We start from the raw sequence: 19,668 nt of genomic DNA, 5'->3' as shown, positions 1-19,668 counted from the left end.
ATTTTATCCAAACAAAATCTCTGAAGGTGCAGGACCTGTTTAACTATTGAGCAGCTACAGGTCCAAATAGGCTTCAGCCTTAAATGACAACATTTTACCATCTGTACTGTATTAATTCTTTAATGCCAAGCCCTGACTATAAGGTGGAGTGGAATAACAGATATATTGATTTATAGGGGCTTTTTCCCCCATACATGAAAATGTCAGTTGATTCCTGCAATGCAGTAGTAGGAGGCACTGGAGTACAACTGCGAGTTGTATCTGGATGTTCGGGACTGCCTCTTGGAATCCGTGACTCAGGATATATTCTGTCCCTCCCAAGCCACTTTAAGTTAATTTGCTAATCTGTGCTATTTTGTGACTTATTCCAGTGTCATATCATACAGGTCAGTGTTACAGTGCACACTCTAGCTTTGGCTTCCTTGATGTATTTGAATGGCTCCAGTAGAGTCTCCTGTATTAATAATTGTGAGGTTGTCAGCCGGAAGATGAGACCTCTGCAAAATTTGTATTTCTACCTCCTCTTTGCTTTTAATAATTCTAATTACTGAGTCATGAAAACCAGTTCATTATCTAAATTGTGTTGAAGACTTCTTAATGTATAGGTAGGAATAAAAAGGTGTGCTGTATGATTGGGTTTCTTTATATTTTTCTCTGCACTGGTATTTTGCAACTGCCTGAGAAAATTTTTAAAAACCCACAATTTATACAGAACATGAATAGCCCTTCTATTTCTCTAACACTCTCATGTCTAGAATTGTTGCAACATGCTTTTCTATGCATTACTGTTTCATGTGTAATACCATTTTTTAAAATATAACTTTAGATCCTTTTTTGTTCTCAAGAAGCTTTCTGATTTGATATATGCATCAGAATTATTTCTGATCCTGATATCTTGTTAGAAGTTTCTGCAGGCTTCTCTGTGCTGCTTCTTTCCTGCACAGTTTTGTAGATGGCATTATTTCTCCTTGTATATGGTTTCCTTCTCTTGTAAAGGTCTGTTTCTCTGCTGCCTTTCCTCTGTGCCCCTCAACAACTTCCTCACTCCTATTTCCTCTTTTCTGTGCTGCAGGATACCCAGATGGTTTCCTGCAAATGCTTTGCATCCTTTGCACAAACTCCATATACTAGAACACCATTTCCTTCCCTTACAAGAGTGAACACTTGTCCTCCTTTCAGCTTTTTATTTCTGTGAAAGGATTTTTGACTACCATTCCATGTAATTCCAGCCAATCTGATTCTATTCAATATCTCTAAATTTTCCAGCTGGCATTTATCTGTCTATTCAGATAATAGAAACAGTGATAGTTCTTTACCATTATTGTATCACTATTTTATCTTGAAGTTTTCTGTTTTTCTTTGGTTTCAAGTTTCTATCTTTAAATTAATAAAGCAGTAGTCAGAAAAAATGTTGTCAGTTTCTAAAATACAGTGTGCATTATTTACAATATGTTTTATATTGTAAATTATTAATATGTTACATATTATTTACAATATGTCTAATATTGTAATGTCTAAATTTATCTTATACTAATTTTGAACAGAAGGTAATGGGGATTTAGACCACTTTGACCTAGTAGAGTCATCAGTTTAAAATTTTAATCAAATCAGTAGGAATTTTTAAAAAGTTATTTTAATAAAAAGATCAGTTACATATTATGAATATTCATCAATTGATAATGTTATTTTGGTAGCAGTTGCACAGGAACAGCATTCAGTTTACTGATGGATATGAAGTAAAGGAAGATATTGGAGTTGGCTCTTACTCTGTCTGTAAGAGATGTATTCATAAAGCTTCAAACATGGAATATGCTGTAAAGGTAATTACTTTGTTATAAACCACACTTTTCAGATTTTAGCATTGGACATCTTTTATTTGTCATAGAGAAACATATTAAGATTTTTTTTTTCAAATATAAAAATATTTTATATGCAACTGCAAAAGTAAATTCTTAAATTCTCATATGGGTAAGGAGTTCATTACAGTCTTCAGTCTGGTATAACTTCCAGAATAAACTTCAACTCTTTGCTTCCTGGTTTTCAGCAAGGTTTTTAATGTTGTTTTTATGTTATTCTATAGGGCTTTCTAGCACTTCTTTGAAGGCATTAAATTCTCAGTTGAAATTAGTAGATTTCCCAGAACTGCAATGATAAGTTTTTTGTCTTTTTGTGCAATAACCCGGGACCAAATGGTTGCTATGAAAGCAAGAGTATGGATTAGCAGACTTTTATAAGTGGGGGGGAAAAAAAGTAGTCTTTAAATCCTATACTATGAGGCAGTTCTCTTTTTGAATTGTTGAACAGCTTACTACTTAGTTATCTAAAATACAAAGATGAATTAAGCATGTAGATTGCCTTCTGGAAACCTTGCAGTTTCAATTTGGTAGTTAAATACTTATTTTTATTCTAGTTCTGGCCAGGAACAGATTTGACTTCCATGCTTTCAGTTTGAAGTAATATCTTGAAACTGTAAGTCCTGGCATAGCTGATAACTCCCTCAGCTGTAACATTTATTGTGAAGATTCCCTCGCTTTTCTATTGCCTCTGTTAGGGCATTTTTTTCCTCAAGGAATCTTGAAAAAAAGAATAAGATGATCAGTGTCTGATGTATTAGCAGGGGACCAGTAGCAGTACGGGCATAAGGATGGAGGGGTAACACCACAATGGAAAAGACATGAGAGGAAATGCTGCGGTTCAGGAATGGACAAACATGAGAATCACAAGAATACTTTTTAAGTAGGGCAAAACAATATTTCACTTCTTTGCACAGGGAGAACTTTAGAGCCAGAGATTCAAATGGACTTTCATAATGAATGTGTGTTTGAATTAACTCTGAGAAATTTTTATTTTTTCTAATTTTTTAATTCTCTTACTCTCCTCCTTTATCTTTTGCTGCACCAAATACTTGGTTTAGATTAGCATTGTGAAAATCAGTTCATTAGCATCATCCAACCAGTATCTCATGTCAAATTAGGAACTTCCAGTTTTATTAAATAATGTATCACTAAAGTCTTATCTACTAAACAGCCTTGAATTATTAATCACAGCCAAAGAGACCAGATCGCTTATCCTCCAAAATTGTTTTTGAAAGAGATTTTTTCATTTTTCCCAACATTTTTTGATTTGCCTTGCTTTTCCAATTTAACAAATTTGGGTTTGGTTACAATCCATGTCTTTTGCAACAATAAATACTGCTTAACTGCTGATGCTAATAAGCATACCAAAGCATTACACTATATAATATTCACAAAAATAATTATGTCTATGTCTGTACTTGCTCTTACAGATTATTGACAAGAGTAAAAGAGATCCAACAGAAGAGATTGAAATTCTGCTGCGTTATGGACAGCATCCAAATATTATTACCCTAAAAGATGTAAGTAGTGTTATAAAGACATCCTTTAGTGTATTATAATTGTGAATCACTTTCTAATTTGAGAGATGACAAGCTGCATGTTTTAGATTTATGTTCATGCTTTTCAGTATTAAAAATAAAACAAGGTCCCAGTGCAATTTATCCAGTAGTATCCAATTTTTTACTGAGGTGTCTCAGTGTTTTCTCTTAAAGATGCTTATATTGTGGTACAATGTTATTCTAAGGAATCAAATAATTCATCCTTCATAAATCCTAGCACAAGAATAATTTATTTAACATTGGCTGTATTTTTAAAGAATCAAGGAAGGTTTTTGATTGCTTAGTTAACTTCGAATCTGCTTTTGCCTACATTAATCAAAAGCATTTTTAATGTATGTTATTATATAACAAAGGACTTGCTGTTAGCACAGTACCCAAAGTAATTTTCATGGACAGCAGCAAGTATTACTCAGTAGTAGAAAAAATCTTTCCATGTCTGTGGTTGCCACTCTTTTCTACCCATCTTTATCTGGCCTTTGTGTGAACACTATCTAGGTATTTTTTTCTTGTATTATTTGTTCTGACCATGGAAACACTTTGTCCATAAAAAGCAAGGAATAACATAAGCTGGGAGGTAGAGGGTTTTCATAGTGAACAGTATATTCTGATGATCCAACTGAAAAAGAAAATTGTCTTTCTCTCCTTGATTATTCATTAAAGAGGATTAAAAATTAAAAAGGCATATGCTTAATGACTTTAAGCTTAGACTGCAGGGAAATATTCTGGTCCCCCAAACTCAACCTTAGGCAAAAACCATTTCCAGGAAGCTGAACTCAGCTAAAAGGAGATTGTCAGACATTTTGAAGTCATTAAAACAACAGCTCATAAATACAGTGGAGATGTGCACTAAAGGACTCTGCATGAAGTTGGTCTACTACAATCTGTCTTCACTTTATTGATATCATACTGTTTGGCCCTTTCTTGGACAAAGAAAATAAGGTAGATATTCAGGGGAGCCCACCAGGGAGCTTATCTTATTGCAAGCAAGATACAATTACAGTCCCACTTTCTGTTCTGCTACATGTGGTTGGACAGTAAAGCTACTTGAAAGGAGCTGTGCTGAACAGAACCTCTATCAGCATTCATGGTGCTTTTAGTGCTGCATGCTGGGCTCATATGCTACTTTAATTCATAATAGAACTTATGTTATTTAAGCAGGAAGACAAACATGAGAATGTGAGCACTTACCTGAACTTGAGCATTATGAATATTTTACATTGAGAACAGAAATCCAGGCAACATTAAACAGCTGCAATATATGCTGAATTATTTCACTTTGTAATTAATCTTTTATCATCATCAGTCATCTTCCAGCAGGAACCATCTTTCATGCACAGCAGCAGCAATACACAAATAGGAGACTACCAAAAAAGCCCACAGAGGGAGAAAGGCTGTAATTCTCACTCACTTCTGCTTCAAATCAGTTCCCCAAGCAGAAGTTATGGATGTCCAGTGTAAGAAAAAATATACAGACTTCATATGTAATAGAATCTTGTATAAATCTGTAAGAATGTAACATTAAGTTTTCCTTGTCCTAATACAGACCCATGGGGCAGATTCCTTGCATATCCCACACGATAGCTTTCAGAGAAGAGAAGGAGTATTTTGCCTTCAGGTCTCAAACTCTAGAGCACCGTGTACTATTATAAAAATAAAACTCATCATTGATTTGCTCAATTTTTCATTCAGTTCCACATCAAAGCTTAAATGTTTCTAATCTGAAGTGCCAAAATAGAACATTTCAGCACTTAAGTGCCTGCTTTGGAAATTATTATTCTGTAAGAAATAATTTCTTTCTTTTCTTCTATTTCAAGAAGAAATGCAGTAATATTTGAATTTTGCTTAAGATGGAAGTTTTCATTCTTGTTCAGCCTTTTTTTGTAATTTAATTCTGAAGGTGTTTGGATTGAAACAATGGATATTCAAGAGACCAAATTCTTTCTGCAGTGTACAGTCCTCTGGGGGTTTTCCTTCTGATTGTTATCAGTGGTCTTTTTCAGTTACACAGTATATAAACAAAAGGAGCTATATTGTGCTAAATCAGATGTCCTTCTTATCCAATATCCTGCCTCTGACAGAGGCCCTTAGTGGATGCCTAGGAAACAGTGTAAGAAGGGAGGAAGCACACAGCTTCCAACAAAACATTACCTAGAAACTTCCTGTGCCAGACCATTATAAGTATTTTACCCTTTTTATGTAATAGTTACTGTTTTGTAACAGAACCTTTGTTCTGGTTTGAGTTATTTAAAGCATTGCCTGAATAATCTTTTCAGAAACATTTTAGAAACCTGAATACAAGATATCCAGTCTCCCAGTCCAAGTGCTTATTTATGATTTCAAAAAACTTCATAATATGTCTGTAAAATCTTATTTCCCTTGGCAAAAACTTTGATTTCTTTTTCCATTGTTTTATATTTTGTTCATGTGCCTACATCTGTTTCTCAGTATAGTTTCTTCTACTTTACCTGGTAGAGAAGACATGCTGACTGACCTGTGGCTTGTGCCCAGAGTTAATTTTAAAAAGTAATGTCACGTTTGTGATCTTAGCATGATACTGTGCACCTAACTGTGAAGAAATCTTCATCAGTATTTATTCAAAAACAACTTAAGTTGATAATACCATTAGAGAAATTGGTGCAAGGGGAATGATTTGTTCAGGGTGAGTTATCTGTGGGATTTTTTTGGGCAGGCAGACAGGACCAGCAGATAAAATAGTAACCAAATGCAAATTTTCCTTGAATTCTGCATTCCTGAGATGTTTTCTCTGTCGTGTCAAAGAAAATAATAGCTGATCTCCTCATGTTATACCAGGATTAGAGGAAGCATGCCTATCCAAAAAAAAATCCAGTTTAGTATCTAGAATTAGATAATTCTGCTTTTGAACTGTGTAATATTTAAAGTCTTAATAAAAACACATTCAGATGATCAGTCATTATATTTCATGGGGGAAAAATTCCTGTTAAATGAGAAGACAGAAAAACCCATCATGTCTTCATGTCCTTAATATCATAAGTTTGTAAAGCCCACAGAATTATTTAACATTCTTTTGTTTTTATTTAGTATCATTAGGAGAACAAAAACTTTGATGCTTAGAACTTTATTAGCATGTTTTTGCCAGGTAGCTTAAGACAAGGGAATTGGGATGAAAATATTTTTATTATTTTCTGTTACTTAGCTGATATATATTCCTAAATTTATTTTACTACAACTTGGATAATTGTCTCTACTTAAACACAAGTTATTTTTTATTTCACACATTTTACTGAAAAAAAAAATTGTAACATCACCATAAAAGTAGGTTGAAATGATAAAAAGGACAGTCTGTAAAAGGTTTCACTAAAGCAGGAATTGTTTCTGGGTTAAGTTGGAATTCCCAGGCCAGGTTGGACAGAGCTTTGAACAACCTGGTCTAGTGAAACATGTCCCTGCCTATGGAGGGGAGCTGGAACTAGATGATCTTTAAGGGGTCTTCCAGCCCAAACCGTTCTGTGATTCTGTGAAAGTGCAACTGAAATGAAATGCTGAACTTGTGTACCTTAAAACATGGTTTGGCATCACTCAGTTTATTGCGCCCCCTGGTGGGAATGTAAAAAATTCTCAAATGCTTCCCTGGACAACAAAAGCCATGCAAAAATTAAGCCATTTTCCATAACTAGAAGTAAGGGATAAAATATGCATATTTTAAGACATTTAGACTTTGGTATAGGCTTTATGTGCAGAGTAACGTATAAGTGGTAGGTTTTTATCATAGCAACTTTGTATGCATTCACTTCACTGTTCAGAGAGGCTATTTTGAGGTAAACTTAGATTTTATTTTTTCCTTTTATTTTTGTCTGATGGTTGGAATGATCTCTGTTCATATTTGTAATTTGGTGCAATAATTTCTGCTTGAATTAGCTCTGGTTTTGCCTTCATTAGACTCATTTCCATTTTTTACTAAATTTCTCACATGTCTAGTTTACTTAGTTTTAGTGAAACTATGTGGGGGGAAACTACTTGTTATTTATCCTTTTTTATCTTTAAACACATGCCGGTATTTCTATGCTATTTTGGTACTGTACTGTCTTTTTGTAAAGGTTTTTTGTTCGTTTCTGAAGATGAACAATATTTGGATAGTGTGTGGGTTGTGAAATGTGGGGAAAACAATTGAAGAAAACAGCTTGTGGACACACCTGCACTATCTCTGTGCATTTCACAGGAAGACAGCAGAGAATAAATATTTTGAAGTTTAAATGTTTATGTACTTTTTGCAGGTGTATGATGATGGAAAATATGTGTATGTAGTAACAGAACTTATGAAAGGAGGAGAACTGCTGGATAAAATTCTTAGGCAAAAATTTTTCTCAGAACGAGAAGCTAGTGCTGTTCTGTTCACAATAACAAAAACGGTAGAATATCTTCACACACAAGGGGTAAGTTTTCATCTCAGACAAAATGCTTATAGCTATTGATATTCTTCTCTTTCAGAAGCATAAACTTATCTTGATACATTCTTCTGTGTGGTAATTAAGTAGGTTTTGGTAAACAGTTACATTGCAGCAGGAGTTTGTGTTGAAATCAAAACTTTCCTTATCAGCTCTGTATGCATTCAGATAACTGAGATGATGCAACTGTTTCTGTTGTTCTTCATGCAATCTGTCAGCAGTTCTTGGAATATGCAGATAATTACTAACAGAGAGGATATGAGGGGAAGAAAGTCCAGGAAGAAGTGCTGGGGCCAGTGTCATTGCAAAGCCACAGGGCCTAATGTAATTCCAGTCTCATCCTGTGATAGACCCTGCAAATTTATTTTCCATTTGTCATATTTGTAATTCCTTTGACAACTTGGTTTTGAAGAACATGGTTTATGACTTGTAACTCCTGTGCCATAGTGTCAGTAACTTGTAGGAGACGGAAAATTAACGCTTTGGGAAATTAATTTGTAGACATAGGAAGTAGTTCAAGTATAGAGAAGAGTGGTGTGGTAATTGCATGGCAAAAAGGTAAGTTATGTTGCCTCTTTAGGTAAACAAGAAAAAGGGGATAGGAAAAAAAGCAGAAAATAAGGGTACAAGGAAAAAGTCAAGCTGCTAAAACATTATGTTGTTACCCAAGAAAAGACACTTTGAAACATATAGTACTCAAATTATTTTAAGTAACAAATAGCAATTTAATACACACTGTCATGTCTGGAAGCTGTTATTTCAGAAAACTTATGATCAAAGTTATCTGCAATCTCATTCCATGATTCATCACTTCAGTCACTTGCTCATGTGTGTATTTTTGAGCCTGTGTGCACAGACTATAGTCCTTGGCCAGCAGCACCCGTGGGAATTATGAACAAATCTTGACACCTTCTGTATGGAAATACAGATACTAGAATAACAAATCATAACTTGGTACATTCTTGCCACATGCGGCCAAAAGAGGCCCAGTCTCCTTGCATCAAGTAAGGGATTTTAGGGGTTTTTGTTTCTTTACTGTAGATACCTGTATATATTGGCATTTGGACTTGTATTAGACCACATGCACTTTGGAATGTTTGCTTTTGGAAATTTTCAAGTCTTCTATCAAGTACACCTCCACAGGAAATCCGGCCATATATGTAAATAGTGAGCACTTCAGTAGTCTAATTCTGTTCTGGAGGAGTCCCTCGTGTCTTCAGTGGATTTTCCTGTTGTTACTCCTTTGGACACAGGAGGAGCTCATTTGAATATGATATTAGGTAGTATCAGGTTTGACAGTCTGAATCTGTGTGCAGTCTCCACAGCCCTTCCCAGGAAGAGTTTCCTTGTGGACATTCACAGGATACTTTTGAACTGAAAAACTAGCTAAGCAAGGAATGAAATCCTCCTCTTCAGAGTAAGCAGTGCTTCCAGTGCTCACCCAAAGCGTTCTAAAAGTATTAGGGCCAACATACAGTGATTAAGGATTGGCACAAGAGACATCATAAAACAGATAAACAAAAAGTGTCATGTCATCTTGGAGCAGCAGACTTGTGAATGCTGGTAGATAATTGAGACTGCTAGTCAAAAGCACAATGCGAAGAAATAAAGAACTGACATTTCCTGCATGTTATTTTGCTCTCTCTTCTGTTGCTCTAAAATAAAATGTTATTTCTATACCAAACACCAATATAACCTAAACAATCTGGCAATTTTTTTTAAACATTGTTTTTAAATGTTTTCAAAATTTACCTTTGGGAAAACAGCTTAATGTAGGAAGGTGTTTCATTTATTCTTTGACATAAACGTTTTGATTGCTTGGGAAGCAGTGTTTTAATGTGAACTAGACTGTTAGACTTACTCCTCTTCCTACTTGAGAATTGCTTCCCCTTCTTCCAAAAAAAGCATACAGCTCAAGCAGACTGGTTCTAGACACTGCCAAATGCCCAGCTCTGTGCTGCTTCCATTGCTCACTTCTTCCTTTCTACCCCTTTTAGAATCTCTTTCCAAAAAACCCCCAAAACTCATATAAGAATAAAACTGTGGTTTTTTATTTGCCTCTTGGAGCAGTAAAGGTTGTTTCACTCTTTACTAGGGGAAAAGGTTAAAAACAAGGGCAATCAGGAACTGGTTCTCTCATATGCTGACATCTAAAGCCAAGATGTTCCCCTTAACACCTACTGTTCCAAGTCAAATTCTTTAATATCATTTGTGTATTTCAGCTTACAAGGTGCTTATTTCCATAATTTTAATACTTGGTTTTTTAAATCTGAGAATTGCAAAGGATTTGCATGCTGAAAAAGTCTGTACTAAATAGACTTAATGTGTTAAATGGCTTTGCAATGTGCATGACCCTCTGCACTATTACTGCTTGGTCTCACATTGCTTTCCTGAAACCCTGCTAGGTTTGGATGAGTGTGTTGAGCTTCTGCTTTCTGGACACTGCTTACTTGCAGAAGTCTGGGGATATCTCTTTGTTCCAATGTGATTACTTTTTTGAAATATTTCACAATCTCTTCTGTTTAAATTTAACTATGAGAAGCTGTGTTTAATACTAATAAAGCACATAGGACAACAAGATAAAGGCCCTCATGTCTCTGCTCTTTTATAGGGGTATATACCCTCTTCTTTACAGAGAGCAAAGCCTCTGGAGGCTGTAGACTAACTTCTCTTTTGAAGAAAATACAGCAGGTCTGATGTCAGAGACTGTCCTTGTGCATTCCAGGTTTTGTTAAGGCTTGTTATAACATAGCTTCAAATAAGATCAGATTTATTCTGCTGGAACTTTGGCAGCTTCTCCAGTTTTTCCAAGCATTTTACATCTCAAGCCCCTGCAGAAGCAGCTACTTGGGAACCAGTACAGGCTTTTTTTGATATTTGGAGAATACCTCTCTGATACTTTGTCAGGAGTTTTTTATTATTAAAATTCCTTCTTAATCAGGCTTTAAGTGTTTTTCTGAGATTAATTCAGACTGTCTGAATGAAGAGAATGGAACACAGAGTTACGCCAGCAGTAACTAGTCTGTGTTTACATAGCAAGGTGGTACATCAGCAGCTACAGCAGCTGCTGACTCCAAAAGATATTAGCAGCCAAAAGTTCTGATTTAAAGAGCCTGGTAGTTGTGCATGTTAAAAAGGAAAGACATTCAACCATGAGAAAAGGCATCTGGAACTGTCTCTACAAATAAATTAGGGTGGCATGGGATATTTGGAGGGGGTTTTAGAGTTTGCAAGTTAGAATTGTAGTGCTCCAGACACCACTGAGCATCAGAACACTGCAGCTGATGGTAGAAGCTGGAACTCTGGAAACTGAGCGTGCTGTTGGGAGACTTACAATTAAGTAGCAGAATTGCTAATTATAATAAAAAGCTTTTCATGTGCTTAGCTTATTGTATTTAGTGGTTTGTTTTATTTTTTTAGGTAGTTCACCGAGACCTGAAGCCTAGCAATATTCTTTATGTTGATGAATCTGGTAATCCAGAATCAATTCGAATTTGTGACTTTGGCTTTGCAAAACAACTGCGAGCAGAAAATGGTCTTCTGATGACTCCATGTTACACAGCAAATTTTGTTGCACCAGAGGTAAAACCCAGGATAGTTTATATGCCTTCATTTATTTTACTGGGATGTTTTTGCTAGATAGATTTTTTTTTTCCGTTCTTGTGTAACAAATAGAATCACTTTGTAAACAGTAAAAATCTGAAATTTTACTATTTTTATAGAATAATGAATGCATTTCTAAGCATTTTTTTCAGAAAGAATATTTGTCTCCCTCAGGTTTTAAAGAGGCAAGGTTATGATGCTGCATGTGACATATGGAGCCTTGGTGTTCTACTTTATACCATGCTCACTGGGTAAGGGTGTTTATAGTTTGCTTTGCTGTAGAATAGCAAACCAATACAAACAAAAACAGTAATAAATGTAGGCCCACCGTTGCAGATGTTTCTATCAGAGCAGTAATTAATTTCAGCTTTGGGGTTGAGAATATGCTTTGCCTTTAGTAGAATCCAAGTTTTCAGGGACTGATGTGAAAAATTCTTTGCTTCTAATGTCTCCTCTATTTTATGTGCTTAATTTCTACTTAAAGGTGATTTGTTTCATGTGAAAATTAAAAGATTAAGCCATGTATGTTGAAGAAAATGTTACAAATATATTTGCATGCATTAAAGCATGTTTGTGTGCAAAATTCAGCCACTGAATGTTTGAAGTGATCTGGTTAGAATATGATAAATGCAGTAGAAAAGCATTTGTATATGCAACAGAAATTATTTGTATAAAAGATGATGAATAAGAAATTCAACTATAGTACCAGAAGTTCAAAAGATAATCTATTTAGTAGATGCCATAGCAACTATCTTTTTGTGCTGGGTTATTCAGGTTGCCACTTTGGTTAAGAGTTAACATCATCAAAGAGATTTTTGTATTTTAAAATAAATAAGTGACAAATACATTTGTTTTTAAGTATATCTCTTTTTTGATTGGGGACATTCTAATAGCAGCAAAAGTATGTGTAGTGAAGCAAGGAAAGCCGGTGCACCTTTCTTCCTCTGGTGTTAAACCCACATCTATTCTTTCTCAGACATTCAGATTTACAACAGATTGGATTGGTTTAGTACTTCACTAGAATATGAAAGATTAAGGAATACTTTCTGTAATTCAGGAACCACCAGTATTTGAACTGCTGTAGGAAAAATCTGCTTTTCAGACCAGATACAGAGGGAATACATGCAATAAGAACAGATCTGTAGTCAGTGCCATGTATTTTCACATGTTCAAAATAAATTCTTTTTACAACTGTTTGACTGTCTGTTGCCTATAATCATGTTGAACTTGCTGAATCTTACAATCAGATTTATAATACTTACTGAGGCCCAGGTTATGGAAGTTACTAACATTTGTTTTGTTAAATAGCTACACTCCTTTTGCAAATGGTCCTGATGACACCCCAGAGGAGATTTTGGCCCGAATAGGAAGTGGAAAGTTCTCTCTCAGTGGTGGTTATTGGAACAGTGTTTCAGACACAGCTAAGGCAAGTATATTTGCTTTGTCCCTTGGGGGATCAGGAATGGATTGCAACACAACATGTTGATTATAATTTATATATCATATATGATTGGGTAAGTTCCACCCATTGTTACATTGAAATACTGATCTAATCCCTTATGTGCCTAGGATTTTGTTTCCTGTTTTTGATCCTTTCATGTTTCAGCAGGCACATAGGAGAAAAAAACAGGTGTGCCTTACACTGTAGTAGTTAACAGCTGTCCTTAGAGATATAGTGTGTTTTATCAGTATTCACACACACAATTATCCATGGTGAGAAGTGCTTTGATAAAACTTGATGTGTAAGCATGACGTTCAAAAAAATCATACAGATAGTCTAAATCATGATAATGAAAACCAATGACGTATTACACTTTTTTTACTGCATTTGTACAAAATAAACTTTTATACAACATTTTTGAGAATCCTATTTTTGACAGCAAATAGTCTCTGAACCTCAGTGTGCAATATCCTTCATGCCCCTTAAATATGGATGCTTAAAATGCTAAAATTTTCCTCGATTAATTTCCTTTTGTGTTACCAAGTGTCTATTAAGTCACATAATTAAAAGATACTGTTAGCATTGCTGGGTGGCTTTTAATTTGTTTTAAACCTTTAGAATCTTCTTTTATGGTTTTGAACTACTAATCTGTTTTGAAGTTGAAGTTCTACTGTTATTTCCATTGACCCTTTGTTGACAGGACCTTGTTTCAAAAATGCTTCATGTTGACCCTCATCAAAGACTGACTGCAGCCCAAGTTCTCAGTCACCCCTGGATAGTTCACTGTGACCAGTTGCCTCAGTACCAGCTGAACAGGCAGGATGCTCCCCATTTAGTGAAGGTAAACAGCTATTTGTTCAGCTTGCTGTTTAGCCAGAATGAATGTAAACTGTTGTAATCGCTAGATTTAGTTTAGCAGGCTGTGGCGTCCTGAGAGCTCAGCGCGGCTGCTTAGGGCAGTGCGACCCGGTCGCATCCCGTAGCCCATTTCGGACGATCCCGCGATCTTGCTCCGGCCAGCTATCAGCGTTACAACCAGTGATGGCGAAGCAGGCGAGAAGGGTCTCCCATGAGGGCTTGAGAGGACTTTAATCACATCTTGTCCCCACGATCCCCAGAGCGAGAGACACCTCATGGTCCGAGCGCGGAATGAGGGTGTCGAGGCGGGGGGGTGTCAGGGGGTCCGGGGCGGTACCTGGGTGGAGTTGGGGTACAGGAACCAATAGGGAGAAACCGAGGGAGTGGCCAAGGGCAGGGGCAGGGGAGAGCAGGAGGGGGAACGTGGCGTCACAAAGGCAGTGGGTTAACTGATTACCACAGTAAACAAAAGGGGGTTTTGTTTTTAAAGTTAAGGGGTAGCATGTGTCTCCTCTAAATACTGTGTAAAAGTTATACTGGATGTTGCACTAAGCCATAAAATGAACTTTTAATATGTAATAGGATTTGATGAGAAACCACTTACAGGGAATAAATCTAATACATTCGGAAAAGACTTCAGTTTTCTTGTGTTCGAAATCTGTTGGACTGACTTAACTGGAAGGTTTAACTGCTTTTAGAAACCAACATAAATTATGCTTCTCATAGTGAAAAATGTGAGGTGACTACAGGGGAGCTGTAAAATCATTTGCTAACTTTAGTTCCAGAGGAGGGTACTTGTCAGTAACTGAAGGAAAACAGAGTACTTTGTGATCACAGTAAAAGCAGAAGAGAAGTCAAAAGGGCAGTGTTGATTCCTAGGGTATCATACTTCTGCACTCTGTCTGAAACAAGATCTGGTTTTAACCCTGAAACTTTTTCACTTCGAACAAGCAGAGGAAAATCAAAAATAATTGAATTCTACTTCTCTGTATTCAACCTTGTTTTCAGTCCTGCTTTCAAGAATCTCTTGTTCAACATAAAAGGGATCTGAAGAATATAATTAACACACTCTCTGAGCCAGCTATTAGAAATTTCTAGCATCCAGAAACACAAGTGGAAAGTGGGGGAGTTCTGATGACAACTTTCTAAATCTTTTAAAAATAAATTTCATGTGCTGAATAATGTGGGTGATTTTTAAATACTTTGTTGGAAACTGAAATGGTTATATAAGTGATAAGCAGAGACAGTCTACCAATGGGATTTCTTTTCCCAACTCTCTCACACAACATAGCAAGAGAACTTAATTTGGCAACCTAGCTTATACCTTCTGGGTTTGACTCTTTAAGCAATGTAAAACTATTTATTACACTAAAAAACACTTGTTCCTAACACTGCTAGGACTTGAGTAATGCAGTAGTATGTTTCTGTTTAGTAGATGAAAATAGAATGAAAGCTAAAACCTGTTCAGAGTCTCTGGCATTTAGCACTGCTATAGTGTGTGCATGAGCCACAACATACTTACTGTTCTTTTCTCCTCTGCCCCACAGGGTGCAATGGCAGCAACTTACTCTGCTTTGAATCGTAATCAGTCACCAGTTTTGGAGCCAGTTGGCCGTTCTACTCTTGCTCAGAGGAGAGGTATAAAAAAAATTACCTCAACAGCCCTGTGAAATGACCTCAACCAGACACTTGGTACCATGGCATAAGATGATAGCACAAATCATGGCGACAGGTAGCACATATCTGACAGATACCTGCAAGCACACTCTGTCCCAGCTGGTACCTATAATGCTGCTGCTCCTGCTGCTGCTACTGCTTTCATCTACTCTTGCTTTAAACTGTTGATGGCAAGTTACTGATCTTACTGGAGCTGCAAATGGAGTGACAAGTGGAAACAATGAAAATGATCATGTTCACGACTGAATAAACCAGAAGAGTTATAAATGCCACCTCTGTCAAAAGTACACTGAATAAAGCACTCTGCACCACATAGCATTATTTTTATAAGGAATATTTTTTTTGTCCCCTAAAATATTCTTTGTTACAGGTCAAGATGGACAGTTTATGTTAAGCACTTAGCTTAAACAATCTGTTTATATTAGCACTATATACTTTGTGCCATCCAACATTTTGTATGTTTTTGTAAACAGTTCACAAGCAGTACATTTCCGTGCTGTTTTCTTTAATGTATACATGCCTTGTTTTACTTAGATATTATTAATCATTATGACAATTAAGTCTGATTAAACAGTTCACCTGGATTAATCAGTATTGTTGGACAGCTCTAAAAGAAGCCTGACTGTTAAACAGCTATTGAATGTAATACTATGGATAAGTAGTTTTCCTTGCCTATGTCTTTTCTACATTTCTGTGTTTTTGATGCCACATGTTATGAAATGTTATGCTATGAAATTTAAACAGTGAATCTCTCACCATACTATATATACTATAGGTAATAATAACCCAGAGAAAAGATAACTTGTTCCATATCTCACTGTCTTTTTTACCCCTCCCCTCCCTTTTAGTCTCTTCCATCTAATCTCTGGACTCAGGAATTATTGCTAAATACTTTCTGATAGAGGACATTTCTATATGGTTTATTCTTATAATCCATTGTTAATATTTTATCTGTATTCTATGACTTTTGTTTAAGCTGCAAAGGATTTGTTCAGTGAATGAATGTTGGCATTATAGAAGAAAGGCAACATTTGAAGATAAAGCAAAACATATTGGTCGCTAATAAGCAGAAGCCTGTAAAAAGTAGGTTTTAACTGCATTCATTGCAGTTGCAAAGCTGATGGATCTAATGTTCTGTCAGTTATTTTTGATCATTTTAATTGACCTCAAAAGCAAAATGAGAGGCAAGTCATAAAGAACTGTTGGGTTAGAAAAGGGTCTTTCTAATTTACCATGAAAATAGTGTTGTCCCAGTCCGGTAAGATGAAGCCATTCAGAGGGAACATTCTCATTTTTCCGCAGATGGAAGCGGGTTCATAATGAGGGTGGAAGACTCACTTTAAATACTGATATAAACTTTTAATACTCTTGGCCTCTTGGTGTCTAAAGTAATTAAAGGTCCATCTTGATGGCTGGTGTTGAAAAGATGAAATTGCTCAGATGAGAAGGGGCACTGGAACGTGTTTGAATACAGTGAGTGTTCCATGCCACCAAAATTATAGGCTATGTATAGTCCTTCCATATGTGAAAATGACTGGTGGGAATTCCAGCTTCAATAAAATATGGATCTGGGTGAATGGCTGTTGGTGAACAATACAATTTTAAAACTAAAGGATGCGATTTTGTGTCTTGCATAGGAAGGTATTTTCTTGTTTTAGTGGTATTAAATTTCTTTTATGGTAATTGTTTATTTCCCTGAAATCATCAGTGGTTTGTTGAAAGGAAGAATCATCTTTATGACACCACAGATTTGCTCTGAATGGGAGTGTTTCTTCTGCCAGAATTTCTGAGTTCCTAGGGGAAGCTTCCTTTGCTAGACTTGCAAAGGTTCCCACTTTTATTGCCCTTAAAAATCTGCTAAATATTTAATCCATTATATAATTGTGAAGAAATTGGTTTTATAAATCAGGATTCTTAAATTAGCATAGCTCTCAGAAATTTGAAACACAGCTCTTCCCAAGCAATTTGTATTTTTCCCTTACTTAGTGCTCTAGCATTGAAGTTCCCTTTAGCTGTGCAGATGCATCTACCCTTCCTTCAAGAAACATCTTTTAAGTTGAGGCAGAAAAAGGCCATCTTAATTTTTTTTTTTTTTTTGGACAGTGTCAGCAGTTCCAGAGGAATTTAGTAAAACCTTACCTCTCAAAAAAATGTATTTTTCAGCTCTGTGAGCAATCTTAAGTCAGGCTTCTCAAAATCCAGAAACTGTACATTCTGGTGGGTTTTAAGGTGTTAATTAGAAGATTGTCATATCTAGTCAACAAAATTATTTAAATACTGTTGAAATAAAAGGATGGCAGTACTTGCCAGTGTATCAGTAATAACATTTCACTTCAGGAAGGAGTTCCTACTCTGTTCAGTGTGTGTATGTAGGTACCTGGCAAAGAACAGGCCAAAAAGAGGAAGTGTTAGGCTGCCTCACTATTGGCAATATCCACATTAAAATAATACTAAAGTATTTTCAGTAGTTTTATTGTAGCCGTATTTTGTGGTCCTCAAGCTCACTGATCATTAGCCAAATAGTGAAGCAAAGTTAACTCCTACATTTTACGTATCTACATTCTCAAGTGAGCTGTTAATTTAGTCTAGACTTTCTGGATATTTCTGTTAAGTCATGTATATATATCAGCAGAGGATGAACTTTTTAAAGTGTAGCAAAACTGGGCAGTTTAGCACACCCTAAGATGAATGTGTTGAAGTCTAGATCAACTATATTTTAAAGTTACTTTCTAAACCAAGGTGTAAAGGGCCTGCCTATGCAGCGAGGTGTATTTTACAGACTAGGTGCAATTTATGTACCTTACCTCTTGGTTTGGATCCATGTTCACTTTCACTTTTTTTATGTTTTTATATCTGCAGTTGTTTTAACCTATAAAGAAATCCACATAATGCTTCTTTGAGTCTCAGCACCTTTCTGTTAGAATGTGAGTATATGACGTACTGTGTACATTCATTGCTGGACTGCTGCTTGGTCTGCACAGCATAGCAAGTGACTCAGAGAGTCATAGAGGATAAAAAAAGGAGAATGCAGATACAGGTGAATTTTCTATATGTTGACCATGGTTTCTTTTTAATATTTTTAGTGTGAAATTACCATTTACTGTGCTTGAGAGCATGAGGGAACAGAGGGAAGAGTGTAGTTGCAATACCCATTAAATGCCATCTATATCCAGTAAGGGCAAAGTTCTGTGTTCATAATCACTATAACACCGAATGAGACTTAAAAGGAGTTTTTCAAGAAAATATTTAAAACTTTTTTTCTAAAGAGACAAGGCCATAAGAAAATAGATTTACATGTCTGGGATTTTTTTGTGTGTGTGTTTTGCTTTTGTAAATGTGGTGTACCAACTAAAGCTGTGCTTTTCTAGTATTGGAAGGAAAGGATTCAAAGTGTGCTGGCCCTTAGTAAGCAGCAATGGTTAATAGATGAATTTTCACTTATGAAAATGATGTAAATGATTAGCTTTATCTTGATACTCTTGACCTAATCAAAGGGAAGGTGTACTTATGAGGGATGTAATTATTTTGCAACCTAGTTGGGGGGGGAAGTCTACTTAAACAATTTTTAAAAAATGACAAAATCACAGATAAAATATTTTTCTACGATTCTATACAATCATACTTTATACTAGTTTTCTCAGCATGGCATGTAAGTGAGTCTAGGGTACTGTTCCAGGAAATCAGTGGTATTGTACCTTGTTCTAGACCATTACAATAGCATCTGTTAGATGCTTGGCACTGCTGTCATAGAACTGAAATGCTAGTTTAAAAAAAAAAAATAATTAATTGTACTGAATACTTTAAATGATTGTTTTATTCAGAGTTTGATCTAAGAGATGTTCCAATCATGCTATTAATGTGTAATTAAAACTGTTCCAGATGTAACTATGAACAGTTTTGGAAAGTTATCATTGCTTGTTTTCCTGTCTAATGGCAGGTTTTGTAGTCTTCAAAAGAAATTGAAATTTCTACTATGAATAAACTTTCAAACATCTTAAAGGGCTGTTTTGTGTAATCATTTGTTCTGACCAGTTACAAAAGTCATTACTTGTTCATCACTAACTGAACTACCTTCACAGCACTTTGCCAACCAAAAAGGGTTTGTAAAAAGCAAGTGTCAGTTACAGTGTCCCGACCTTGCAGCATGTTGAGGAAGGTAAACATGAAGACAAAGAAAAAACACATTCAGCCGGTGCTTATAGAGCTGATATAAGATACAACAAGACCGCAGTACAAGGATATTGTATTTT

The 19,668-nt window shown here is 35.8% G+C and overlaps 1 protein-coding gene across 2 annotated transcripts in view; it reads left to right on the top strand.

The window, feature by feature from the left end:
• Positions 1-19,395, top strand: part of RPS6KA3 (ribosomal protein S6 kinase A3) — a 76,388-nt gene extending 56,993 nt beyond the window's left edge. The window contains exons 15-22 of one of the 2 annotated variants that reach the window (XM_082278333.1): positions 1,698-1,820; positions 3,287-3,376; positions 7,669-7,827; positions 11,260-11,421; positions 11,617-11,693; positions 12,751-12,868; positions 13,584-13,724; positions 15,289-19,395. In XM_082278333.1, the coding sequence (XP_082134459.1) occupies positions 1,698-1,820; positions 3,287-3,376; positions 7,669-7,827; positions 11,260-11,421; positions 11,617-11,693; positions 12,751-12,868; positions 13,584-13,724; positions 15,289-15,411 (993 nt within the window). In that variant the 3' untranslated portion in view covers positions 15,412-19,395. Of the gene's footprint in view, positions 1-1,694; positions 1,821-3,286; positions 3,377-7,668; positions 7,828-11,259; positions 11,422-11,616; positions 11,694-12,750; positions 12,869-13,583; positions 13,725-15,288 lie in introns of both variants that reach the window. The other variant, XM_082278332.1, reaches the window with a different exon arrangement.
• Positions 19,396-19,668: the final 273 nt, after the last annotated feature.

The sequence above is a fragment of the Coloeus monedula genome (genome assembly GCF_965178545.1).
Source record: "Coloeus monedula genome assembly, chromosome: 3".
Lineage (NCBI taxonomy): Eukaryota > Metazoa > Chordata > Aves > Passeriformes > Corvidae > Coloeus > Coloeus monedula.
Note: the sequence above shows the minus strand (reverse complement) of the source record. Positions and strands in the feature narration are given on the sequence as shown.